Raw genomic sequence first — 25,009 nt, 5'->3', positions numbered from 1 at the left:
CTGGAGCACAAAAGCTGATGGAGCGGAGCAAGTACTAAAGGATAATTTGTTTCAAGTCACAAAATATACTAGAAAATGAAATAACAATCGACTTCTGTCGAAATATGAAATTTTATTAACCCAAGTTTAGTTTTCTATTACCTTTCGGTATAGAATCATTTTCTGCCGAAAGAGGAATGCTAGCTATATTCGTCCCCATTTATTTTTCCTTTCTTATCTTCCCCACTCATCATTTGACACGCAAACTCGCTTGTACAACAAACTAAATACTTAAAGCTTCAGAAATACAAACTTCAACTTTCCACATGTATCCCAAAAAAATTTTAAACAACAATAGTTTGTGTTTAAGTTTGTGTTGTCTGTGTCGCATCGCATAGCAGCATACGTTGTTCAACTTCAACTACAAAATCTCTAACATTAAATTTAAGTTTTTCAATTGTTAACAAGTAATCGGGACAACCGAATCAACTGACTAGGTTGGCTGCTAACGGAGCTACTTGGAACGCAATCCAGGGACATTCTTAAGCCCCATCTTGCCAAGAACGAGCTTGGGAATGGCCGGAGGGTTGTCCAGCCCCATGCTTCGGCTAAACTCATTAGCAAGCTCCACAAGCCTATGCTTATCGCGCCCCACTTTCTTGTTTGAATTGTAATACCCGAGCCATGCTTGGTACGCTGCTTCTTTGTTCTTCATCTCCACATTGGACAGTGCTCGTTCCACCTGTTAGATACAATTCCAACATTAAAGCATAAAACTATATGTTTCAAGGAAAAAAGGGAAGAAACAAGTGACAAAAAGAGGGAGAAAAACCCACCTTCTTCGTAGTATCTGGATCGACTGACGGTACAGCAGCCTTGGATATTGGCAAATCCTTAATATTGGACAAGAAGAACTCCTCCCAAGGAGCCAGTAGCAATATCCCTTGCCCCACTTTGCCTTTACGACCAGTTCTTCCAAGTCGATGTATATACTGTTGTCTATCGGCTGGCACGCCCACCTATATTTGCAAAAAAAAGGTAGAGGGTCAATGATAAGGGGACTTAGTTTCAAATCTACAACAGCTGAAGTTGCAAAAGAATGTACTAAAACTGTTTATGATGCTTAAACAAGGTAAAGCAACTTAGCTAAAAGATTTAGAAAGACATGGAACTCGGTTAACTGAAAGCCACAATTTAAATATTGCATGATGAATAAATGGCAAAGGAACCTCTATTTAAATCTTGCATATTACCTGTATGACTAGGGAAACATCTGGATAATCAACCCCACGTGCAGATACATCAGAAGTCACAAGAATAAGACCCTTTGATTTCCGAAATTCATCAGAAACCCTGGTTCTATAACTCTGTGGCTTTCTAGAATGGATCTCTCTGACATTCAAGTTCAGCTCACCAAGAAGGTCTGCAACCAGTCGTGTTACCATAGCGGTAGTGCAGAATACAAGAACCTGCGCATAATATGAGAATCACATGTTACATAAGATAGCAATAAAGGTGATACAGCTCACATATGTTATATAAGATCGCAAAATGGTGGGCAACACAAACCATGCTTCCTAAGAAAAATATCTATGGTATTAAATCGATACTAATGGAAACACCTAAAGTCTGGTGGATGAATTGAACAAGCCAAGGCTTTGGGTAATACAATACCTACCTTATAGTCAACATCATCTGCAATATGCTCTTTAAGAAGGCTATATACTAAGGAAAAATGCCTGTCCAATGGAGCGACCAAATGCGTCTGTGCGACCTGAAATCATCCATACAAAAATCAAACATATATTATTAATCATCAAATTGTCAAAATTAAATATCATATCAATACGGGCACACACACATACACGTACATACATGTCAGAAAAAAGCCAACCTGTGCATGTGTCTCTTCACTGCCTTCTTCAACTGTATTGATATATTCGTGATCTCTTTTCAAAGCAATATGACAGATTTGACGGACCTACAATTAGGAAGAAACCAGTGTTCATCTACAATGTATTTAAATGTATGTTTTCTTCGCATTTACTGAAAATCCACATTACCACAAAAAATAGTAGTGAGAGAAACCTCTTCCGGAACAGTGGCGGAAAACAAAAGTGTCTGCCGTTGTTTGGGAACAGCTGATATAATCCTTTCAATATCTTTACGGAATCCCATATCCAGTAAATGATCAGCTTCATCAAGTACAAGGACTTTGACACCCATCAGCCTAGTTGCAAAACCTGCGGTATTCTCAATGTGATCTTTGAGCCTTCCAGGTGTAGCGACAAGAATCTGTATGTTTTATACGTGTTACATTGCATATAAACAGTGCCAATTAAACACGGATCAAACTATGTTGATAGAAATTTTCATCTCTGTCCTCAGTTAGTATCGTATCAGTAATAAAAGAGCCAGTATCAAGTAATGGAATCTAATGCGAACCTTCATCTCAATTAAACCTTGTCAACTTTATAAAAGCCTATAAACTAACTTGATTCGGTAATTCACCTATTAGACAAGCTCACGAAATTCTAGACCTATGTCAATGTACAATCAATCATTAGCTCAGTTTATATTTAGCAAGTGAAGTTAATGAAACAGGGCGATGCAGTAAATGACAAAGTTCTCCAGCAATAAAAAACTTACCTGGCAAGGGTTGGCTTGGATACGTTTCTGTTCTAAAGCAAGTCGTGTACCACCAATCACAACTTGGACACCAACAGAGGGATGATATTTCAACAACTTATTGGCTTCAGTAGCAGCTTGACTTGCCAACTCCCTGGTTGGGCATATAACAAGTACAAAAATTGGTGGTCGCTTGTTATCACGGGTAATAGGAGGCGAATTTACAACAACTTCAATTGATGGAAGCTGAAACAAATAAACTCAATGTCAAGTAGGATGAAAAGTCCCCTGCAATTGCATAAACTGATGATACAGATCCAATGCCTCAAGTGAACTAAAGTAGCATGGAATTTATCATACATGTTGCATCTTTTTTTAACACAAGAACATTCATTCGCACAAAGAAACAAATGAGATTCCATACCAAGAACGCCACAGTTTTTCCAGTGCCTGTTCTAGCCTTGGCCAGCACATCCTTGCCTACAAAACACAACAAAGTAGAATAAGCAGTTCCATAACATGGACACGCAAAGATACCAATCAAATCTTAGAGGCAAAAACAAAAACAGACATCTTTAAGAGGACACAGTAGTTACTTGATCTTATTTATATTATAGGCAATCCTGATTAAACAAAGCTTCTGTTTCTTTCAGTATCCTCATGAAGAGGCATTGTTCAAAATAAGTTGCCCCCCCCCCCCCGGGGGGGCATTCTCATCCTGAAGTCGGTGCATGATTTTGTAAAGAAACAAACCTTTCAATATTACTGGAAGAGTAGCTTCTTGCACTACAGTCATCTTTTCATATCCTGCGTCCTTGATTCCTTTCAAGGACAGCGGAGAGACCGAACATTGATCAAACCTGCAATCATTCAAAATAAGTTAAGACAAGATACTTGTCAACGATCCATTATGAAAATGTTGATGTTGAACAGACCGCGATTCACTCAAATAAGAGTCAGAGCTTCCAGCTGAACTTTTAGGCAGAACCCTTTTGCTCGCTTCATCATCCGAACCACAAAGCAAAGAAGCTGCATTTTTTTCTCTTAATACTCCAAAACCATCATCATCAGAAGCAGCAGTGTCACTCTCTTCCTCACTAAGAAAATCCCCAATACCGCCAAATGGTTTTACCTCCTCCTCTTCAGTATCATCCATTACTCGCAATTCTTTACCCGAATCTCTTCCACCTCTATTCCTGGTAAATGATTCCCCTTTCACCCTTGAACTCGAACTCCCTTTTGAAAACGAATTTGAGTCCCCACGATTGTTTCTACGGGGAAATCTGTCTTCCTTGTCATCATCACTCCGAAATTTGTTATCAAAGCGATTGCTTGTCCCTGCATTTCTCGAAAAGGAATCATTTTGGGCCGGAAATCTTCGCCTACTCAAATCTCCAAAATCGCCATTTGAATTCAGATTCCCACGACTGTTTCTGGGTGGAAATGCTCTCTCTTTCCTATCACCCTCAGATTTATTATCAAATCGCTTACTCATCCCCGAATTTCTCGAAAAAGACTGATTCGGTGATCGAGATTCTCGCCTTTTAGAATCACCAAAATCTCCTGAGTCACTATCTCTCCTGCTCCTCTTCATCGGATACGACTCCCTATCGGTACCCCTCTCTCCAACCGTCCCCCTACGGCCCTCCGATTCGCCGCGCGAGTCACTCTTTAACTCGCTGACCCAGTCACTGAGCTCAGCCTCGTCCTCAATCAGACTCTTCGAAGCTCCACCCGCTCTTCTCTCGTAGGCACGTGGCAACTCGGACCCCGACCCGGTCCTGGAGCCCCGGAACGCCCGAGTTGAAAATGCTCGCTCAGTCTGCAGAGAGCGACGAAGCCCCAACCCTACGTACCTAAGCCTCAAGGGGAAGACCCGCGACAAAATGGGTACGGCCTGAGAGGACGAAATGGAAGGCGCGAATTTCATGGGCGGGTAACGGGTCGCCGGAACAGAGGTGCTGAGGAGTCGGAGTTGGGGTAAGAGTCCGACGGGCATGAAAGTTGCTGAAAGCGACGTCGCTTTCATGGAGGTTTGTGTGGTGCAGAAGTGTGAGGAGTCCCCAGAAATGGGGATTTAGGGTTTAGGGTTTAGCGAAATGTGAGCGTTCGTTTTTATAGTTTTAGGAGAGGATAGGGCATAGGCTCTAAAACCAAACGACACCGTTTTCAGGGCAGATATGTAGAGCACCCGGGTGATCTTCTCTCTTTTGGGCCTAACTGTGTCATGGGCCAGCTGCCATTGTTGAGGCACAAAGCATTTCATACTATCATAAAATTCGAAATTGAAGTATTTTCTCAAAAAAAATTATAGCTAAAAACTAGTTCTCAATCTAATGATATTTAGAGATGTCTATGTATATAGAGTTCTCATTGTTTTCTTTGTCGAATAGAGTTGTCATTGTTGGAAAGAGGTACTAATTAAAGACAAAATCTAATAAGGAGTACATGGCGAACAATCATACCCTACTAATAATGACAATTAGTGTAGAGAAATATTAGAAGCAATTATTAATATCTAATAGTCGTTGATTAAGGCCACTCAATATTATGGTCTGGTGGTATTCTTCTTTTACGTAAAAGTCAAAAGGTCTTACATTCGAATCTTGTGGATGACGAATTCGATACCAAATGAGGTTGTTATCATATGGCTTGGCCGAACTCTCCCTCCCCTTAGTATAAAAATATATCGATGTACTAAAAAAAATAGTCATCTATTAATGTGTGTCTCACGAGATGAGTTCTATACAAATCACAGTTCGTTGTAACTCAACTTCTTCCCAAACTCATAAGGAATGTGGTTTGCTCCCTTATTTTAGACTAACACAACCGTTGAGTGGTTAATAAAAATTACCAAGAACATAGACAAAAGTGTGAAGAAGATGAAATATCGAAGTGGTCCTTCATTCCCTCCAATAATTTCTTGATGGGTATGAGCAACCTTGGGACCCCTAATATTACGTAAAAACACACCAAAACAGTTCATCCACGTCCACGATGTGTACATGTTGTTTTTTCTTCTACTTTCTTTATTTGTGGACTGAAAACGCGTATAAACTTTTTTCCATACCCAATAAATTTGCTTATAATTTTCACTGAAAAGAAATTTAGATTTTGGACGTCTTGATACAACGGGACATAATTTATCTGCTTACATTTTTACTATTTAGTGCTTTCAACCTGGAAATATGAATCAATCTGATGCTGCCATGTTGTTGCTGATGAAACAGACTTTTGAGCAAGCAAGGCAAAAGACAAAGAAAAGTGTTTCTCTTCTGCTTTCCTTCTCACAATGATTCACGTGTACAGTTTGCATATGCTTTTCAGTCTCAAAACTGCTCATACTAAAACAAAGATTTCTATCCAACGACAAGAGAACTAGGGGATCATTTGATAATCATTAATTTCGTTTCTAATTGTTTTAGTTTTCATTATAGTTGAACTAGAGATGGAGGAAGTGCTTTTGAAAATGACTGAAATAGCTTTGGGTGAAAGTGTTTTTTCAAGATTCACTTGCATTTTTACTAAAGAACTGGTTCCAAAAACACTTTCATCAAAAACGTTTTTCAGTCATTATAAAAAACTTCAAACGAGCCCATAATCTTCTTCATTTCTCTCTAATTCGTCCCACCACCCCTTCATCATTTTTACTTTCCTAAGTTCTCTTACGGATTTTTTTATACCAGCTTATGTGGAAGGTCATGTCAATTTTATTAGTCCATAGTTGATCCGATTCTAAATTTATTTATTTGTGACAATTAAAACATTGTCGCATATAGAGTTTTACGCCAGTGGTAGAAGACAATCATACATATGCACTCTGGTACAAGTTCATCCTCTACCTATCCCCCTTCTCCTTTAACAAATAACTATTTAGCCCACTAACATCATTGCTCTACTAAAAGATAAAAACAATGTGTCAATATGCACTACATTTGGTTGATGTACCTAAAATTTCAAAAATATTTTTGTTTCTCGTGGCTAATATATGTGTAACACTAAAAGAGAAAAAAATTAAAATTAATTATGGTTCTAATGCGGCCAGAAATGAGGTGGGAGAATAGACATTAGAGTTGTTGCTAGATTTACGTGGTTTTGATTTGGTAGGTAAATGGAGTTCATATCTTTGTTGGTCGGCCATATAGAAATGTTGGCTTTTTGTAAGTTGAGAGGAGCGTGATATTGATACATATGCTATTATTGTTGCTTTCTTTGTTGCGATGCGATGAGATGCGATGAGACTCGTACGTCTTATGAATCAAGGGAAGAAAAAGATCAAAATTTACTGGAGAAAACTGACTTCCAAGTACCAAAACCATCATTCAATCTCACATGGTTTTAGACCAAACTGCCTCCAGACATGTCATCCTTTCATTTAAAAGTTTCAAAGTTGACAACCCTAATTAGCTAGCTCTACTGTTCTTAACTCACATACGTGTTTAGTTATACAACACTTATTGTGTTCAATCTAACTCCTCTTTTAGAAAAAAGTTTGGCAGATTGTCACATTCATATATGTGGTGTTGCGTAATATATAAGAGTAAACTTGGAGTTTATATAGTTTAGAGTTTTGTATTTTTAAAGGGCTAGTTTGAAAATAATTTTCTAAAAAACCATTTATATATGCTCATAAATAAGCACTTGTATTAGATACACATAAAATATAATTTAATAGATTTTTTTATAAAGATTTTTCGGGTACTTTTCTTACATATATATATATATATATATATAAACACTTTTAACTTTTTTTTTTCACTACTACGAAACCATTTGTTAGTTTTGCTATGATAACCGACAAGAAACATATATTACTGTCGCATATTAAGCAAAATCCGACAGAAAATGAATGCAGTGGCGGATATAATAAGGGACAAAATTGCCAACATCAGGAAATGAATTTTCTGATAGAAAATACTCTAAAACCGACAGAAATTGTGTCGAATATAACCGACAGAGAAAATATAAATAATGAATAAATAAGAGCATTCTTTGTCGGATAAAACCGACAAAAAAAATACTCTAAAACCGACAAAACTTGTGTCAGATATAACCGATAGAGAATTTATTAATAATGAATAAATAAGAGCATTCTCTATCGGATAAAACCGACAGAAAATATATTAGTAATAAAAAAATTATAAACCACTTTCAAGAATAAAACTCGTTGGTTACGATCAAGAATAATAATCGATTCAATAAATCTATTCTACAAAGTTCCCCCCAAAATTTATTTATTTTATTATTAATTTGAACCTGATTAATTACTACTAATAAAATTTATTTGAAATAAAACACAAAGGTGATGAGATTTGGGTATAGCCACACAATGAGCTAGTCATAATTAATTTCTACAAAACTCGTCGGTTATGAACTTACTACTTACAAGATTCGAATCTAAAATCTCCCACTTGCAAATAGAGAATCATACAACTAAACCATAGTAGTAAGTGACATTTGAAAAAAAAAATTTAAATAATTTAATGTCAAATGATAAAGTTACGAATTTGATATATGGATCATTTGAAATCCATATGTTTCTTCAATAAAAAAATTTTTCACGCAAATACAAATTTTTTGGGTATTTATAACATTATATATAAGCAATTTAACTATAAAATCCATAAATATCTATGAAATCCCAATAAGATGGAGCCTTTGTTGACATCTTCCAAAATATGAATTATTCATATCCAACAAAAACATAAATTAAATCATAGGTGGAAGCATGTGGAAGGACTTACAGCGCTTTGCTTGTCTCTGTGCTCAAGAGTTTGCATAGCTTCTGCCTTGTTCATCCATGGTGATTCAAGCGAGAAGGAGATAGGGAGAAGAGAAGGAGAAGGAAATGAGGAGAGGAGAAAAGGGGGAAGGGAGAAGGCACCGTCACAAGGAAGAGATGGAGGGGCTTTATTTTGGAAAATTTTCACTACTGTCGGTTAAAACAAACAAAAACATTTTTTTTTTAAATAAAAACCGATAGAAAATTTTCATTACTGTCAATTATAATCGACAGAAAAAAATGGTGGCAAAAATCCTCCCAAAATTTTGTTACGATTTTAAAAAATAAAATAATAATTGTTTGGTTTAATAAATATTATGTATTTAAATAGAATACGTTTTTAAAAAATTAAATAAATAATTGTTTGGTTTAATAGATAATAACCCATGTAAAATATGCGATAAAGAAACAAAAAAATAATTATACAATGAAAATGTCATCATACAAACTAAATATTGTATAATCAATACTTGAAAAACATAAAAAAAAAATTAGCACAAATTACTTTCCTGCTTCAAAATTTAGGCAAATTTATTGGAGATATGCATTCTACGAAACTAATTTCTATGATCTAACCGTCAACCTTATTTGTAAATACTACAAGATTGCATACATAAAAAATCACAAAAAAAAAAAAAAAAAAAACATTCAGAGATTAGGTAACAAAACATAAGTTTTCGACAGTTATAAATGAAAAATCACATTTTAATAGTTATTTTAGCTCTGGTTTTGATATTTTTTTACAGCTACACTCCTTGACCCTATAAGAATGAAATGAACGAATTCGATCTTCAATTTAAAATATTTACACCAGTGGATACCACAAAATCTTGTTTTATACTTATTGGAAGTATAATATTAACTCTAAGAGTTTGTTTAATCTACCGTTTTGACACGATATGCATTCTACGAAACTTTTTTCAACGATCCAACCGTCAAACTTATTTTTACACACTCCGAGATTGCATACGTAAAAAATCGTAAAAAATAAACATTAAGAGATTACATAACGGAACAAAAGTTTTCGATGGTTACAAACGAAAAATCACAATTTAACGGTTATTTTAGCTCCGATTTTAATGATTTTTGAGCTCCGATATAAGCACTTTTAACTCTTTTTTTTATTATTATTTTAACCGCTATCAGATACGTTTTTTTTATTATCTTAAATCATTTTTTTGCTATATTCTAAGTACACTTTCAAATAAAGTATGTAATCACATGTGGATTAATAACGTTGTATATGATGAGCAAGGCTGGTCCTAAAATTTTGGAGGCGCCCAAACGACGTTAAAAATGTGCCCTAATTTCGTATAAGAAAAACTATCTGTTTTTACACATAAGACTTTGATAAATTATATTTAGAAAAACACTTCAAACTCAATAATTTAGAAACGCAAAAAAACTAATTTACTTTTGTATTGAGAGAAGGGAACCAAAAGACCTCGAACTAATTTATTAATTTTAAACAACAAAAATCATTGCTTTTATTAAACTTCTAACTTATACTCTTACGAAAAGAAATTCATAAAAACTAGAGAGTAAAAAACGCATATAGTGTTTCGAATCCGGAACCTCCTCATTAATTTTAAACAACATAAACCACAATTTCTAGTTAAACTTTATGATCACAGTACTTTTATGAAAGGAAATTTGTAAAAATTGCAAACTAAATAAACAAACATATTGTTTCGAATCTGAGACCTCCGCACTAATTTTAAACAAAAAAAAAAAAAAAAAAAAAAAGATGAGTTGCAGTGACACTAGGAGATGGTATTACATAAGAATAATTTATTCACATTAAAATAAATTAAAAAAAGTGATTCTCATGACTCTTGCATTTTCTCATAAAAACTTCTATCTGATTTCCAGTTGCTTTATAATATGCAGAATAAATTGTCATGAATTAGTCTGTATAGAGTTGGAGTTTTGCAGTGACTCATGAGTTTTAGTAAGAGTTGGAGATTTCCTCGAGTTGGGATCCAGAATCTACATACGACCAAAATGGCTAAGTCGTCTTCAAACCGCCATAATTCACTTCAGTATGATTGTATATAAACTACAAATGTGGTCCTGTCGTCTCATTTGCAGAATAATATCTTGAAACATATATTTACAAATTTACAATGGAGAAATCAGCTTGATGGGCTATGAGATTTTTTCCATGGTTGGACCACAGTTTTATAATTGGCACTCCCTTTTTATTAAATAAAATTACAAAAAAAAAAATCCTCGTCAGATTTATAAATAATACGTATCAAAACTTATTCTAGGCATAGATCTCTTAAGAAAATTACAAAACCAAATACAAGGATGATTATATTTATGTCGTAAGTTTGCAAAAGTGTATGTTACCAAATTTACGTACTTCCCTAAACGTATGTTAAAATTGGATATCAGACGTTTGTCTTGAACAAAAATAAAAATATGATATGTTAATTAAATAATTATTATATATGCACCATGCTGTGTAGTGCATGTGTATTCAGAAAAAATGAGTGAAACAAACAACAATCAACAACTTGGATTTGCTTGCATGCATTATTACAATCACTCTTGTCATTTCCTTATATCTTCCTTAATTATTAAGATGGTCGCTTTTTTCTTTCTTATAGAGGTCGGTCCACAAGTCCACACCGCAAATCTCATATTTTTTTTATTCTTTTTCTATACTAGTATATATACCCACAAATAAAGTGTAGGAAATTTTTTACTTTTGTGTTTAAAATTGAAGGAGAGAGAAAGAGAATGAGAACGTGGGAATGGAGAAAAAGGAAGAGAGATTTGTTTTTTATTTTTTTTTATTTTTTAAAATTAGAGATGATAAAATCACTTATAAGTGAGGTTTAAAAAAACAGCAAAATTTTGTTTTATGAAATTACATTACTGTCATTAACTTATTTGTCGTGATAGAAAACAAAAATATCTTTCACCCTTTTTAGTTAACAAAGAATGTTCCACATAGTGTAGATTATGCATTGCCTTTTGAATCCAGTTTTAAATGATGCATGGCCACACTCCCACGATGTCTTTCTACTTTTGTTCGTTTCTTTCGAATGTATTTCCTATTAAGATGCTTGCTTGATCGGTCTTATGTTGGTTTGTTTGAGTGAGTAGGATTCTCTCTTCTCCTATTTTCATCTCTTTTTCTTCCCTCATTTCACATATTGCTTTTTGTCTTATTGTTTTTATAAAAAAAAAAAAAAATCAATATAAGATGTTAAAGTAGTTTAACCGTAATCATTCAAATATAAAGAAATGGAAGATGAGAGATTAAGAGGGGAGATAATTCTCCTCCTTAAAGCGGTTCTCTGTGTGGTTAGATTCAGGTCCTCTCCATGGTTGATGATTCATTAGTTAGCTAAGACTTATCTGATTATTTGACTATTAAGCTGATGTCTTTGGCATGTACGGCTCTTTTTCTTTTTTTCTTGTTCGGAGTTTTTTCGTATAATTTATTCAAATTTTTTTAGCCACCTTTTGTGCATGCACGCATACGATCATTGTAATTCGAGTATTGCTATGCATACCATGTTTTTGTATCACATTTCTATACCACCTTAGGTGACATTTGATGTGGACATCCATATCATTTGAAAAATTTGCAAAACCCAAGGAAATGAAGGAGAAAGACTTCTCGTATACCACAATCATAATTTAATTAACTAGTTTTTCTTAATTATTAGTTTATTAAATAATAAACTAAATTTAAAAATCTGATTAATTCAAATGATGTGGTTGTCAAATGTCACCTAAGATGGTATGAAAATGTGGTACGAAAACATGGTATGAATAACATTACCCTTGTAATTCAGGTTTGATTAATGAAGCTCCTTTTTTATCCCTCTCCCTTAGGAAAGAGTATATGAGTTTTATGTGTTATTTGATTACGAGAATAGAATTAGAAGAATGACAACGAGGAACCGTGGAATTATTTTTTGGTTGAAAGTTGATTAAGTACGTATGAATTCTAGCGATTAGGACTTAGGTTTAGAACTAGGGTTTCTGGGATCTGCTTTGATAGTCAATCTTGAGTTTCACGTCTACAAATGCTCGCTCTGAAATTATAGGTGTGAACATGTGTGAGTAATACTGAACTCTAACGTGCAGTAACTTTCGAGAAATGTATAACATGTGTGAGTAGTTCTACAACTTATTCAATAAGACGTTGGATAGCAGTAGCAGATGTGTTTTAGTTGTACATGTGCCAAAATTTCAATGGATCAATATCACTAGTCTCACTGATGCTACGGTGCTCTCCTCATATTTAGCTTACACAATGATATGCTTACGTACCATAAATATGTATACAAAGTATATGTATCATTTTTATTTCTCACACATCACTCGTTTTATAATACATAAAAATTGAGAAGTAAATAGACTTCACATTATATTTTAGTTTTGTCCTACTCGATTTTAACCAAGTATCATTGGCAGAAGGTTTGTTAATTCCATTCATAAACAACACTATTACATTAGAAAAGAAAAAAAAAAAAAAAAAAAAAAAGCAGCCAAGAGCACTACATAATTAAATGAGTAACAAAATAACAAAAAGAATATATTGACAAAAAAAAAAAATTCAATTCAATTTCAAAGAAAGAAAAATTATCTTTTAGTAAATAAAAGAAGATTTGGGAAAACAAAGGGTGCTCTCGTGAGCCATGACAATTGCCCGCACCACAGAGGCCTCGTGAGTCGTGAATAGTGACGCATTATCATTTTGTGAAAAATAAATAATAGATAAATAGTGTGTTTGTACATCGATCGAATGTTATTTTTCTTTGTTTATAAGTGCGATGTAACTTGAATTTCTTGATAACGATTTTAATATTAATTTATTTTCTTCTCTCCATTTTGCAAATTTATCGTTGTAACCAATAGAAAATAAAGTCCGCGCAATTGTGAAGAGCCCGTGGCCCAAGCCTATAAACTCCTAAATAAATAAAGAAACTTTCTTTGTTTTACATTTTCAGTTATTCTTCTTCTTCAGAAATGTTTCACAATGGTTCGAACTCAGTCTATTTTTTTGGTTAATCATTTAAATATCATATATATAAAAGATTGCTAAACTAGAAGTCGTTAGATAACCTAAGAGCATCTTTGAAGAAGATATCAAAATCCTATGTGGAATGCTACTGTACATATTTGACATCAAAAATCTCTCAAACCGAAATGTTATTTGCAGATAAATTTAAAGGCTTTGTGCTTTGGAGTCAAATTGATATCAATGTCAAATTTCTTTTTAATTCATTTTAATGGTGGTCACTTATTCCATTATCATTTTACCAATAAAATTTTTGTATCAACTTTTTTTTAATAATTACAAAACTTTAAAGCTCTATTTAAATAATAAAATAACATTTGATAATTCAATTGTAGAATTACAAAATTTTACATAAAACTTTAGATTGCCACATCAATCATCAATTGAATTTGACTCTTACAGTTAGACATTTTATTTAGAGGATGGTCTGATAAATAGACAAATTATATTTCTCACATAGAACTAAAATTTTGAAAACATTAATTGAACAATTAAACAATCTTTTATTTGATTGATTTTCCCTATAACTAATCTTCAAAGGATGATCAAGAAGTCAGACAGTTTTGATCTTCAAAGACTTACAAGATGATATACAAAGGAAGTGAAGTAAAACGAGAATTTCCGAGTAAAAAGTTGCTAGTGTTTCCCAATAATATTTTACTCAGCTTGATAATTTATATTTTATTCATTTAAACATTTCTATTTCAAGATAATTTCTCGCCTAAATTTCGAGGAAAAATAAGTTTGAAAATAGAAAGCCCAATAGTATAAAAGCCAAACCCAAATATCATCTCAAATCCCAACTCCTTTTTCTTATTCTCCTTCTTTTTGTTTCTTTACAATAGTCTCTCTCATGCTGCACCTTCCAATAATGCCATAGCTATCTTGCTGCGACCTTTCAACTCCCAACTCCTTCTTCCTCCTCCTCCTCCTTCTCTATTTTTTATTATTTAAATATAATGGAAGTAATCTCGAACTAATACCAGCTACGTAGAAGCCATAGTCTGTAATTTGAGCCTCCAAGTCTGTTTCTTTTTGTACTTGCTCAAGCTTTTTCTAGAGAGAGAGAGAGAGAGAGAGAGAGAGGTGTCTGTTCGATGTTTGTTGACTCTTCAGCTTGAAAAGGGAACTGGGTTTTCTTAATTCGTCGAAATAAAGTGTCTTTTCTGTCTTCTGGGAGATTCTGGAACTGGGTTCCCTTAATTTGTCGAAATAAAGTGTGTCGGTTTTGTTTTCTTGGAGATTTTGTAACTGGGATTTTAAGGTAGTATAGTTTATTTTATGCTGGATCTTCACCTTCTATTTCCTTTTTCTATTGATTCTTTTTGAATTTATTGTATTCTCTGTCTAGGTCTTTCTGTCTCTAATTTTTTAATGGTTTATTAAGTTGAATTATATGATTAAATTAGTTTATTTTAATGGTTAAGCTTGTATGTAATGTGTAAAGGTGGCAAATTGGCTAAAAGGTTTGGACTTGACTGAGATCTGATCGAAACTAATTGGTTTTGAAAATCTTGGTTGTCCTGAGATCTTGAAGGATGCACATAATTTCTGTATTTTCAATTATTTATGATTTCTGTAGAGTTTTTCAGTTATTTAGGGTGTAAAATTCTTGCATAAATATTAAAGATTAGGCGTTTTGTGGTAAAAAAAAAATGCTGCATTTCTTTGCTATCTAAAGAGTATGGCAAAAACAGAAAATTCCATGTAAGCTTTTGATTCAATTTTGTTGCTCAGAAGTGAAAACACCGAAGATTTCGAAAGAACTTGTATGAACTGGAAATATATCTATATACGTTTTCGATGTTTTTAGCGGGACAATAAGTGCCTTATAATGGTAGAATATAGGCACCTTGAGAAATGACTTGTTACATGTGCTTGTTGTGTATTTGAAAGCTCAAACTCGCGGATTTTCCAAACCAAAGTAGATAAAGCACAACACAAGGACTTCCAATTTTAGTTAATGCTTTGCTCTGAGTCGTTGGGGGAAGACTTTGAATGAGTGTTTCGAATTTAAAAATGCATCTTTGCTCGTTTATACGCGTAGAAACTTATAAACTAAATGCATAAAATCTGGAATATGTATTGTTTACTGATGGAATAGTTATTGGTGTTGTTTGTAAGTGTGAGAGTATTGGTATCAGCAAAGACAACCTTTAGCTTGGAGAATACCGGAGCCATACTGAAGACATGTGTTCCACCTGCATTCAGATGAAATGAAGAACTTACAGGTGCCACTTCATAATTCTTCGCATTGTTAGCGTGTCATACCTGGTTGTTTGCACATCTCTCTCTTGACTAAAGAGAAAGTCCTATTTTTGGATTCGCAGAGCACGCAAGAAAATCCATCATCAACTCAAGTTTTACATGATTCACAAGGTGACCAAGTGAAAAACCAAAGTAATGAGGCTCCTGCAACAGATTCAGCTTCAGCATCCACTTCAGGCAATGATAACAAGAAAGTATCACGCCAAGATATTGAACTTGTGAGGATATATTACTTTTTTTGGCAATCTTTTCTTTCCTTTTCTACATTTTCTATTATGTTCCGTATGTCTTACTTTGTTTCCTTTTCTGAATAATGTTTGTGGAGTAGCTTGACTAATCTGTTTCTCATCTGTGCTATGATACATTCTGTTAAATGAATGTTTTAGGTCCAGAATCTAATAGAGCGGTGTTTACAATTATATATGAATAGAGATGAGGTAGTTAAAACGCTCTTGACTCGGGCAAGGATAGATCCTGGATTTACAACTTTGGGTAGGCAACTCGAAACCTATTTTAAGTATTTGTACTGTCGTTACTGCCATTACATTTAGTGGAATTGTACATGTTATGATTTATAACTAGGCATTTTGCTAGTGCTATACATAATCGTCTCTTCTGTATTAATGAGGGATCAATGGATTAAATATGTAACCCTGATACGCTACATGTTTATCTTTTTAGTTGTGATCGTGAGTTGGGAGAAAATGCTGACTTTCTTTATTTTGATTTGTTGATACAGTATGGCAGAAGTTGGAAGAAGAAAATGCTGACTTTTTCAGGGCCTATTACATAAGGCTAAAATTGAAAAAACAAATCCTCCTTTTCAATCATTTACTGGAACATCACTATCATCTCTTGAAGTATAATCCCATGCCTCCGAAGGTTCCTTTGGCCCCTATACAAAATGGGATCCATCCTATGCCTGGTAAGTTTTCAGCTTGCAGCAACATGGTGGGATAAAGTTAAATGCATGAATTGATTCTGTTAGCTCTACTTTATGTCCATCTCTTTTGGTGGATGCATAGGAATCATGATTTGGTTCCTCAATGCTAACAGAGCTATGCTTCCATTTTTAAGAACTCTGGATGAACTCTCGTTTGACTTTTAAGGTTTCAATGTTATTCTCAATAGTGATTGTCAAAGGATTATTATTTCTGTAAGTTGTGTGGGGTATAAGGATCTATATATGCCTGTCAGTTTGTGGCAATCTGTAGTAAGATATTTTTATGTGACAGTCTTTAGTATTCATTGCCACTTGTTTGCAGTGCAGTTAACAACTTACCTATGGGATACCCCGTCCTTCAGCAACCTCCAATGCCAGCAGCAGGTCAGCCCCATGTCGATTCCATGGGATGTGCAATATCTAACTGTCATGTAGTTAATGGAGTACCTGCACCAAGCAACTTTCATCCCATGCGGATGAATTCTGGGAATGAGTGAGAATTTCTCTCTTTGATTACACATTTAATACGACAAATAATTTGTTACCTAAACCTTAGAGACACTTTTTGTTCCTCTGATACACCACACCCCCCCCCCCTCCCCCCCCCTTCTCCTTTCCCATTCTTTTAGGAATTACATTGGTTCAAACAGTTTCTTTTCCTTATGGAACAAGTGTATTGGATGACATTGCCTTGTCTCGTGCACGTGTATCCTGTTTCGGTAGATAAAAGTTTTTCTAATGGCCACTATTTTTTGTTTATCAATTCTTTTTGAAGTATTATGATGGACTGCAGTGGTGCTGATGTGGTTCCTATCATTCCACCAAACAGCGCCATGTCACCCATATCGGAGATGCCTGTAAGTCCTACATCAGTTGCATCGAGTGGTCACTTCCCGTTCTCTGCTTCAGAAATATCTGGAATGGGAGTAGACACAGCACTTGATACACCATTTACATCCGATGTGGCAAGTTCTGTTGGATTGCAACTTGCACCTGATGGTGGAGCTGGAAATTCTCGGGATTCTTTGAGATCGCTGGACCAAATTCAGTGGAATTTCAGCTTATCAGATCTTACAGCAGATTTGTCAAACTTGGGAGGTAATTTGTAGTGTTGAGCAATTGGCAGATTTACATTATATTTTTGAAATTGAAGGTTATTTGGATCATTTATGACGGTCATTAAGTGTTAATACTTTTTCCGGCCATAAAGCATTTGAAGTACCTAGCATAGAATATATGATTTTCTGCTATTGTAGAGATCTCTGTATAAAATTTTGATACATAGGTAGAACTGTGTCTATTGTTAGTTGCAATTTCCATCTAGACACGCTTGAGTTATCGCCAAAATATAGCAGAAGCATGCATATTCTAAGTTCCAATATCTGATACAAGCATTTCATATCTTTCTCCGAGGGTATAACAAGAATATAACTTTCTGTATTGATCTGAACTTAATTTTTAACATTCCTTTTTCTACTAGCTTTTAAATTACGCAAGGGTTTTCTGAGTAAACATGAAACTGCAGGTTTTGTTGCAGCAAATATTTTGGTACATTTAAAGCCGTTTGAAAGGCTTACACCATTTCAGTCTTACGTGTGTAGGCACATAAAGTAACATGTCGGATCCAAGCATGAATACTGAAATGATGCTGCTTTTGCATAATTCTTATATCTGACGGTTTAGTTATTTCACTGCCTTGATTTTCTGTGCAGAATTAGGAGCCTTAGGAAACTATCCCGGTTCCCCATTTCTACCGTCTGATTCTGAAATTTTGCTCGACTCTCCAGAGCCAGAGGATATAGGTACTTGGAGTTGCATCAGTTCTTCAACTTTTTATTTTATTTTATATATAGTTTTTACAGGTTAATAATATTGGTCGGACGGGTTCAAATATAACTTACTAGCTTCACCTTGCATCAGTGGAGGAGTTCTTTGTTGATTCTGTACCCGGACCGCCATGCTCTCAGTCAGATGAGGAGAAACCCTAGAGAGAGTTGAGGAAAGTCGCCTTTTTCACTTTAAATTGTTAGGGAAGAACTGAACAGAATATTTCTGGTTAGCTAGTTTGATCTGTATTAGCATACAGATAGGAAACTTGTTATATCACTAGCTAATCTAGCATTGTAATTTTCTTTTCCCCGAAAAACTTAATTATCCGAGAACGTTCAGTACTGTAATTTGGATAAACCGGCATGATTATCGCCATTTTTAGTCGTAATCATCTGCCTTTTCCCTAGTTCTGTATATCTTGCTATTTTTCTGTCATGGGAGCTTAATGAGATCCCAAGGAAAGTTGAACAATTCCATTATTGTCCTGCTAATTGCAGCAAATAAAATGCCACATATTTGAGCAAATTATATTACTCGCAAATTGATGAAGTTAAACTAGTCTTCTTGGGATATTCTTTTGGGCCGTTTGGTAATTATATCACTTTTCAATTTAACGGGAAAACAAAGCAGAACTAATGGTCATTTCAGCCTGTGTGCATGGCTTTACATTCCGGATACGGGATTTAATTTCGAGTAATATTTTAATCTAATCTAAATTACGGAAGGATGTTTCGAACTTGAGGAGGGCTCTAGGCAAAAACTTGGGTACGCACTTAGGTGTACTTTCAATTTACAAGATTAGAATGTTCTTTTGTTTATAAGTTTTCAGCTTGCAGCAACATGGTGGGATAAAGTTAAATGCATGAATTGATTCTGTTAGCTCTACTTTATGTCCATCTCTTTTGGTGGATGCATAGGAATCATAATTTGGTTCCTCAATGCTAACAGAGCTATGCTTCCATTTTTAAGAACTCTGGATGAACTCTCGTTTGACAAGGATCTATTTATGGCTGTCAGTTTGTGGCAATCTGTAGTAAGATATTTTTATGTGATAGTCTTTAGTATTCATTGCCACTTGTTTGCAGTGCAGTTAACAACTTACCTATGGGATACCCCGTCCTTCAGCAACCTCCAATGCCAGCAGCGGGTCAGCCCCATGTCGATTCCATGGGATGTGCAATGTCTAACTGTCATGTAGTTAATGGAGTACCTGCACCAAGCAACTTTCATCCCATGCGGATGAATTCTGGGAATGAGTGAGAATTTTCTCTCTTTGATTACTCATTTAATATGACAAATAATTTGTTACCTAAACCTTAGAGACACTTTTTGTTCCTCTGATACCCCACCCCCCCCCCCCCCTTCCCATTCTTTTAGGAATTACATTGGTTCAAACAGTTTCTTTTCCTTATGGAACAAGTGTATTGGATGACATTGCCTTGTCTCGTGCACCTGTATCCTGTTTCGGTAGATAAAAGTTTTTCTAATGGCCACTATTTTTTGTTTATCTATTCTTTTTGAAGTATTATGATGGACTGCAGTGGTGCTGATGTGGTTCCTGTCATTCCACCAAACAGCGCCATGTCACCCATATCGGAGATGCCTGTAAGTCCTACATCAGTTGCATCGAGTGGCCACTTCCCGTTCTCTGCTTCAGAAATATCTGGAATGGGAGTAGACACAGCACTTGATACACCATTTACATCCGATGTGGCAAGTTCTGTTGGATTGCAACTTGCACCTGATGGTGGAGCTGGAAATTCTCGGGATTCTTTGAGATCGCTGGACCAAATTCAGTGGAATTTCAGCTTATCAGATCTTACAGCAGATTTGTCAAACTTGGGAGGTAATTTGTAGTGTTGAGCAATTGGCAGATTTACATTATATTTTTGAAATTGAAGGTTATTTGGATCATTTATGACGGTCATTAAGTGTTAATACTTTTTCCGGCCATAAAGCATTTGAAGTACCTAGCATAGAATATATGATTTTCTGCTATTGTAGAGATCTCTGTATAAAATTTTGATACATAGGTAGAACTGTGTCTATTGTTAGTTGCAATTTCCATCTAGACGCGCTTGAGTTATCGCCAAAATATAGCAGAAGCATGCATATTCTAAGTTCCAATATCTGATACAAGCATTTCATATCTTTCTCCGAGGGTATAACAAGAATATAACTTTCTGTATTGATCTGAACTTAATTTTTAACATTCCTTTTTCTACTAGCTTTTAAATTACGCAAGGGTTTTCTGAGTAAACATGAAACTGCAGGTTTTGTTGCAGCAAATATTTTGGTACATTTAAAGCCGTTTGAAAGGCTTACAGCATTTCAGTCTTACGTGTGTAGGCACATAAAGTAACATGTCGGATCCAAGCATGAATACTGAAATGAAGCTGCTTTTGCATAATTCTTATATCTGACGGTTTAGTTATTTCACTGCCTTGATTTTCTGTGCAGAATTAGGAGCCTTAGGAAACTATCCCGGTTCCCCATTTCTACCGTCTGATTCTGAAATTTTACTCGACTCCCCAGAGCCAGAGGATATAGGTAATTGGAATTGCATCAGTTATTCTACTTTTTATTTTATTTTATATATAGTTTTTACAGGTTAATAATATTGGTCGGACGGGTTCAAATATAACTTACAAGCTTTACCTTGCATCAGTGGAGGAGTTCTTTGTTGATTCTGTACCCGGACCGCCATGCTCTCAGTCAGATGAGGATAAACCCTAGAGAACGTTGAGGAAAGTCGCCTTTTTCACTTTAAATTGTTAAGGAAGGACTGAACAGAATATTTCTGGTTAGCTAGTTTGATTTGTATTAGCATACAGATAGGAAACTTGTTGTATCACTAGCTAATCTAGCATTGTAATTTTCTTTTCCCCGAAAAACTTAATTATCTGAGAACGTTCAGTACTGTAATTTGGATAAACCGGCATGATTATCGCTATTTTTAGTCGTAATCATCTGCCTTTTCCCTAGTTCTGTATATCTTGCTATTTTTCTGTCATGGGAGCTTAATGAGATCCCAAGGAAAGTTGAACAATTCCATTCTTGTCATGCTAATTGCAGCAAATAAATTGCCACATATTTGAGCAAATTATATTACTCGCAAATTGATGAAGTTAAACTAGCCTTCTTGGGATATTCTTTTGGGCCGTCTGGTGGGATATTCTTTTGGGCCGTCTGGTAATTATAACAGTTTTCAATTTAACGGCGAAACAAAGCAGAACTAATGGTCATTTCAGCCTCTGTGCATGGCCTTACATTCCGGATACGGGATTTAATTTCGAGTAATATTTTAATCTAATCTAAATTACGGAATGATGTTTCGAACTTGAGGAGGGCTCTAGGCAAAAACTTGGGTACGCACTTAGGTTTACTTTCAATTTACAAGATTAGAATGTTCTTTTGTTTATATTTAAATGATCACTGCATAATTGGTGCAAATTTGCCTAATGCCGCCCTGTGACTCCGAAGACTGAAAAATACAGTATGTAATTTTTTATTACTTGTGAGAAATTTTATTCGAATTCATAACTTTTATTTTTTTTATTTTTTTTTTATTTTTTATCAAAATGGAGACATTCGAACTCGACTAGCTTAATTCATACCTATTTTCCTATGCACCTTGGTTCATCCAAATTTCGATAATTCCATAATCTAAAAAGAAGATTGTAGCAATGATTCCTCAACTTTAATCTAATTAAAATAATGGTCTCTCAACTAAAAATTCATGACCATTTGGTCTCTAATTCATCATAAAGACTATGGTATTTTTTGTCAATTCAATCAAAATTCCTTCAAAATGAGTCATGTTGGAATGACCATTGCTACAATTGGGTTAAAGTTGATGGATCATTGCTCCAATTGGGTTTAAGTTAAGGAACTATTTCTCCAATTGGGTTAAAGTTGAGGGACCTTTGCTACAATTTTTCTCATTTTGTTTCCATATTTGCCCCTTGATTCAACATCACGTGTGTGGCACATGACTCATTTTGACGGAAGTTCAAACGGAGTTGACGAATATGACGATAGCTGCACGTTTGGAAGATTTAAGAGACCAATGGTCATGGATTTTTAGTTCGTAGACCTCTACTCCAATTAAATTAAAGCTGAGGAAACATTGTTACAAATTCATCTATTTTAAAACCAACTGAGATTAATACAAGCCTCCTAGTTCTAATATCACTTATTTGACTATTAGTTAAAGCAAGTGCACAAAGAAGACATTTTCAAATAATAAAGCAATGAACCTTTCTACGTTTGACATGCTAAACAAAGTCTTCAACTATTAATTTGGATTCATACTGATACTACGTACTATTTTCTTTTCCAAAAGAAGACTCCCTTTTCTCTGTTTTTTTTTTTTTGGGTCAATGGTTGGTGGTGTTATTTAATAACATAGGACCGTTGTCAGATTTACATGCGGTGCATTGTATGTAAACCAAAAGTAAAGTTGTAGACGACATGCGGTGCATTGTATGTAAACCAATCGAACTAACTGCTTTCAACTCGTTTTGGCAACACTTTCTCAATTAAGCTCCCCTAACAAGCGAGATAGCTTAGTCGAGATAGTGACCTCCAAATTATACGTCGTGTGATAATAAGTATTGTTGGAAAAACAAAAATCCAGAAATGCAACAAGTTTCAAAGAAAAAGAGGTGAAAAACGCAATTAAGAGGAGTGCTTTTGGTATGGGATTATGTTGATGGGGTTGAGGATGTTTTTCGGTTGAGTAATGCCATAGAGATTAAATTTGTAAATTAAACGACATGAAAGTTAATGATTAGATTATTACTTAAATGTTGATAAACGTGTTCATTTCTGTTAGTGACATATTATTTAATTTGCAAACTTTATCTACAAGTTTAGTATCCCTAATATTACATATTACCAGTCAAAAAAGTATGTAAAGTGAAATAGTTGAGAAGGTTTGGTTTTGGGGACAAGGATCCTCTTCAGATCCTCTTTGTAGGGATCCGGGGAATCAATCATTCATGTTCATTCATTGTATATTGTGCGACTAGTTTTCGTTAGATACTATTTATATTCAATTTTAAATTAAAAATTTTAAATAATTTCTAACCACGATATACGATGAACAAAAATAATTGATTAATTTTCCGTATATCTACAAAGAGAATCTGAAGATGATCATATTCCTAGTTTTGGGGTCCCTCCCTTTAAACGAAAGGCGAGTCGTTTTTGTCGTCAAGTGCCAATGATCATACACGATACACACGTGAAATTGATTAGGGTAGTATATTTACTCAAAATTAAATCTTCTTTCTTGGAATCATCTGGAATATCTACGGATTTTTTTGGTATTCAACTCGAACACAAATTTTTTAACTCAAAAATATAATTTGAGTCTCAAGTCAATAATCCTCGTTTCGTCAGACTACGTTTTAAAAGTGGACTCAAAACCAACTTGAAAAACTAGTCTACTTGTGGGAAAAACACAAAAAGTCAGTTTTAAAATTTTTTTTTACTCATCTCTCTCTCCTCTTCTCTTTTTATCTGATCTCTTCCTATTTTGAATATCATACAAAACAAGGTTTTAGGTCTTATAAAAAACTGTTCTTAAGAAATATTTTTGAAAATGAATTTTTTTATTTATTAAGATACCAAACATGCCCTAAATTATCTATTAATAAAAAAAATTTGTTAACAAAAAAAAAGTTGAAAATATTAAATTAACCCTGTTAACGAAACTAAAATAGTCAAAACAAAAATTATGAATAGTATAGTAAATTAAATGCAAAATAATTTTACTATTTTTTTCAAAGCTTCACAATCAAGTATCCATATCAGTTGCCCTTATTTTGTCTTTCAAGTCTTTCTCCCAAATAAAATAAACTTTGAATGACAAAAAAATTATCCATAAATAGTTGCTAAATATATGACAGCGACGAAAAATCGTTTCAAAGTCGTCACCAAAAAGCTTGAAGGGCCATTTCTTTTTGTAAATTTTTTTTCAAAACTTTAATAAGCACATGCATACTATTGCTGGTGGTATTGTAAATCGTAATAATTAACATGATAGTAAGTAAACGGGCATGGGTTAGGGAAAAGGATCCTCGCCGGATCCTTTTCCTAGGGATACAACAATCTTATCCGTTCATCATACATCGTGTAGTCAGTTTTCCTTAGGTACTATTTATATTTGAATTTTAAATAATTTCTGACCACACAATGTACGATGAACGGATATAATTCCGTGGGTTAGGACAATTAGCTAGAGGCATTTGAAGTCCCAATAAGTTATGAGAGATTTTTCTTACGTAATTACAATTTAGCCTTAATATCATTAACGTCCAATAAACGTTTGCAACGTGTTCAAAACACGTAGTAAACTGATGACCCCGAAAGATACTATGTAAAAGGCATGGTGGTAAGTGGGCCCTAGCCATGTAGCCTAGACAATACTCTTACCATTCTCGATCAGTTTCCTGGAGGTCCACTGGGCTTGACTTGGACTCTTCATACGCGTGGACTCTCTCTCTGTCTTGTGTTTTTATTCCCT

At 34.5% G+C, this 25,009-nt stretch overlaps 3 protein-coding genes across 5 annotated transcripts; 2 read left to right on the top strand and 1 right to left on the bottom strand.

Moving 5' to 3' along the window:
- Window positions 1–285: 285 nt before the first annotated feature.
- Window positions 286–4,717, bottom strand: LOC103929334 (DEAD-box ATP-dependent RNA helicase 31-like). Its single transcript, XM_048565425.1, has 10 exons — window positions 3,543–4,717; window positions 3,361–3,467; window positions 3,032–3,087; window positions 2,629–2,853; window positions 2,068–2,274; window positions 1,874–1,960; window positions 1,658–1,753; window positions 1,233–1,448; window positions 816–998; window positions 286–721 (listed from the first exon to the last, which is right to left on the bottom strand). Exons 1-10 carry the CDS (start codon window positions 4,634–4,636, stop codon window positions 494–496), a joined length of 2,499 nt encoding a protein of 832 aa, XP_048421382.1. The 5' UTR covers window positions 4,637–4,717; the 3' UTR covers window positions 286–493.
- A 9,609-nt stretch (window positions 4,718–14,326) lies between these two features.
- On the top strand, window positions 14,327–18,883 carry LOC125467992. Of its 3 annotated transcripts, none has more exons than XM_048565134.1 (9): window positions 14,327–14,700; window positions 15,561–15,667; window positions 15,767–15,922; window positions 16,091–16,196; window positions 16,444–16,629; window positions 16,975–17,140; window positions 17,477–17,745; window positions 18,360–18,449; window positions 18,568–18,883. In XM_048565134.1, exons 2-9 carry the CDS (start codon window positions 15,653–15,655, stop codon window positions 18,633–18,635), a joined length of 1,056 nt encoding a protein of 351 aa, XP_048421091.1. In that variant the 5' UTR covers window positions 14,327–14,700; window positions 15,561–15,652; the 3' UTR covers window positions 18,636–18,883. The 3 variants fall into 3 exon arrangements, with proteins under 3 accessions (XP_048421091.1, XP_048421090.1, XP_048421089.1); XM_048565133.1 differs by having other exon boundaries at window positions 17,441–17,745; XM_048565132.1 differs by having other exon boundaries at window positions 17,423–17,745.
- A 676-nt stretch (window positions 18,884–19,559) lies between these two features.
- LOC125468764 lies at window positions 19,560–21,461 on the top strand. The gene is made up of 4 exons (XM_048565135.1): window positions 19,560–19,733; window positions 20,001–20,323; window positions 20,938–21,027; window positions 21,146–21,461. Exons 1-4 carry the CDS (start codon window positions 19,582–19,584, stop codon window positions 21,211–21,213), a joined length of 633 nt encoding a protein of 210 aa, XP_048421092.1. The 5' UTR covers window positions 19,560–19,581; the 3' UTR covers window positions 21,214–21,461.
- Window positions 21,462–25,009: the final 3,548 nt, after the last annotated feature.

This window comes from the organism of the source record quoted next, unplaced genomic scaffold, assembly GCF_019419815.1.
Source record: "Pyrus x bretschneideri cultivar Hongxiangsu unplaced genomic scaffold, Pyrus_bretschneideri_v1 Contig4, whole genome shotgun sequence".
Lineage (NCBI taxonomy): Eukaryota > Viridiplantae > Streptophyta > Magnoliopsida > Rosales > Rosaceae > Pyrus > Pyrus x bretschneideri.
This window is presented reverse-complemented; position numbering and strand designations above follow the sequence as displayed.

What these genes read in the sequence shown, in the direction of transcription:
- LOC103929334 (XM_048565425.1), bottom strand. Translation starts at nt 4,636, where the DNA reads ATGAAAGCGACGTCGCTTTCAGCAACTTTCATGCCCGTCGGACTCTTA. An exon ending in TCCAAGCCAACCCTTGCCAG is followed by an intron (nt 2,275 to 2,628) that starts GTAAGTTTTTTA and finishes TAAAACATACAG; the next exon opens with ATTCTTGTCGCTACACCTGG. An exon ending in GTGAAGAGACACATGCACAG is followed by an intron (nt 1,754 to 1,873) that starts GTTGGCTTTTTT and finishes GGATGATTTCAG; the next exon opens with GTCGCACAGACGCATTTGGT.
- LOC125468764 (XM_048565135.1), top strand. Translation starts at nt 19,582, where the DNA reads ATGGGATACCCCGTCCTTCAGCAACCTCCAATGCCAGCAGCGGGTCAG. An exon ending in AGATTTGTCAAACTTGGGAG is followed by an intron (nt 20,324 to 20,937) that starts GTAATTTGTAGT and finishes TTTTCTGTGCAG; the next exon opens with AATTAGGAGCCTTAGGAAAC. An exon ending in CCCAGAGCCAGAGGATATAG is followed by an intron (nt 21,028 to 21,145) that starts GTAATTGGAATT and finishes ACCTTGCATCAG; the next exon opens with TGGAGGAGTTCTTTGTTGAT.
- LOC125467992 (XM_048565132.1), top strand. An exon ending in TCCTGGATTTACAACTTTGG is followed by an intron (nt 16,197 to 16,443) that starts GTAGGCAACTCG and finishes TTGTTGATACAG; the next exon opens with TATGGCAGAAGTTGGAAGAA. An exon ending in AGATTTGTCAAACTTGGGAG is followed by an intron (nt 17,746 to 18,359) that starts GTAATTTGTAGT and finishes TTTTCTGTGCAG; the next exon opens with AATTAGGAGCCTTAGGAAAC.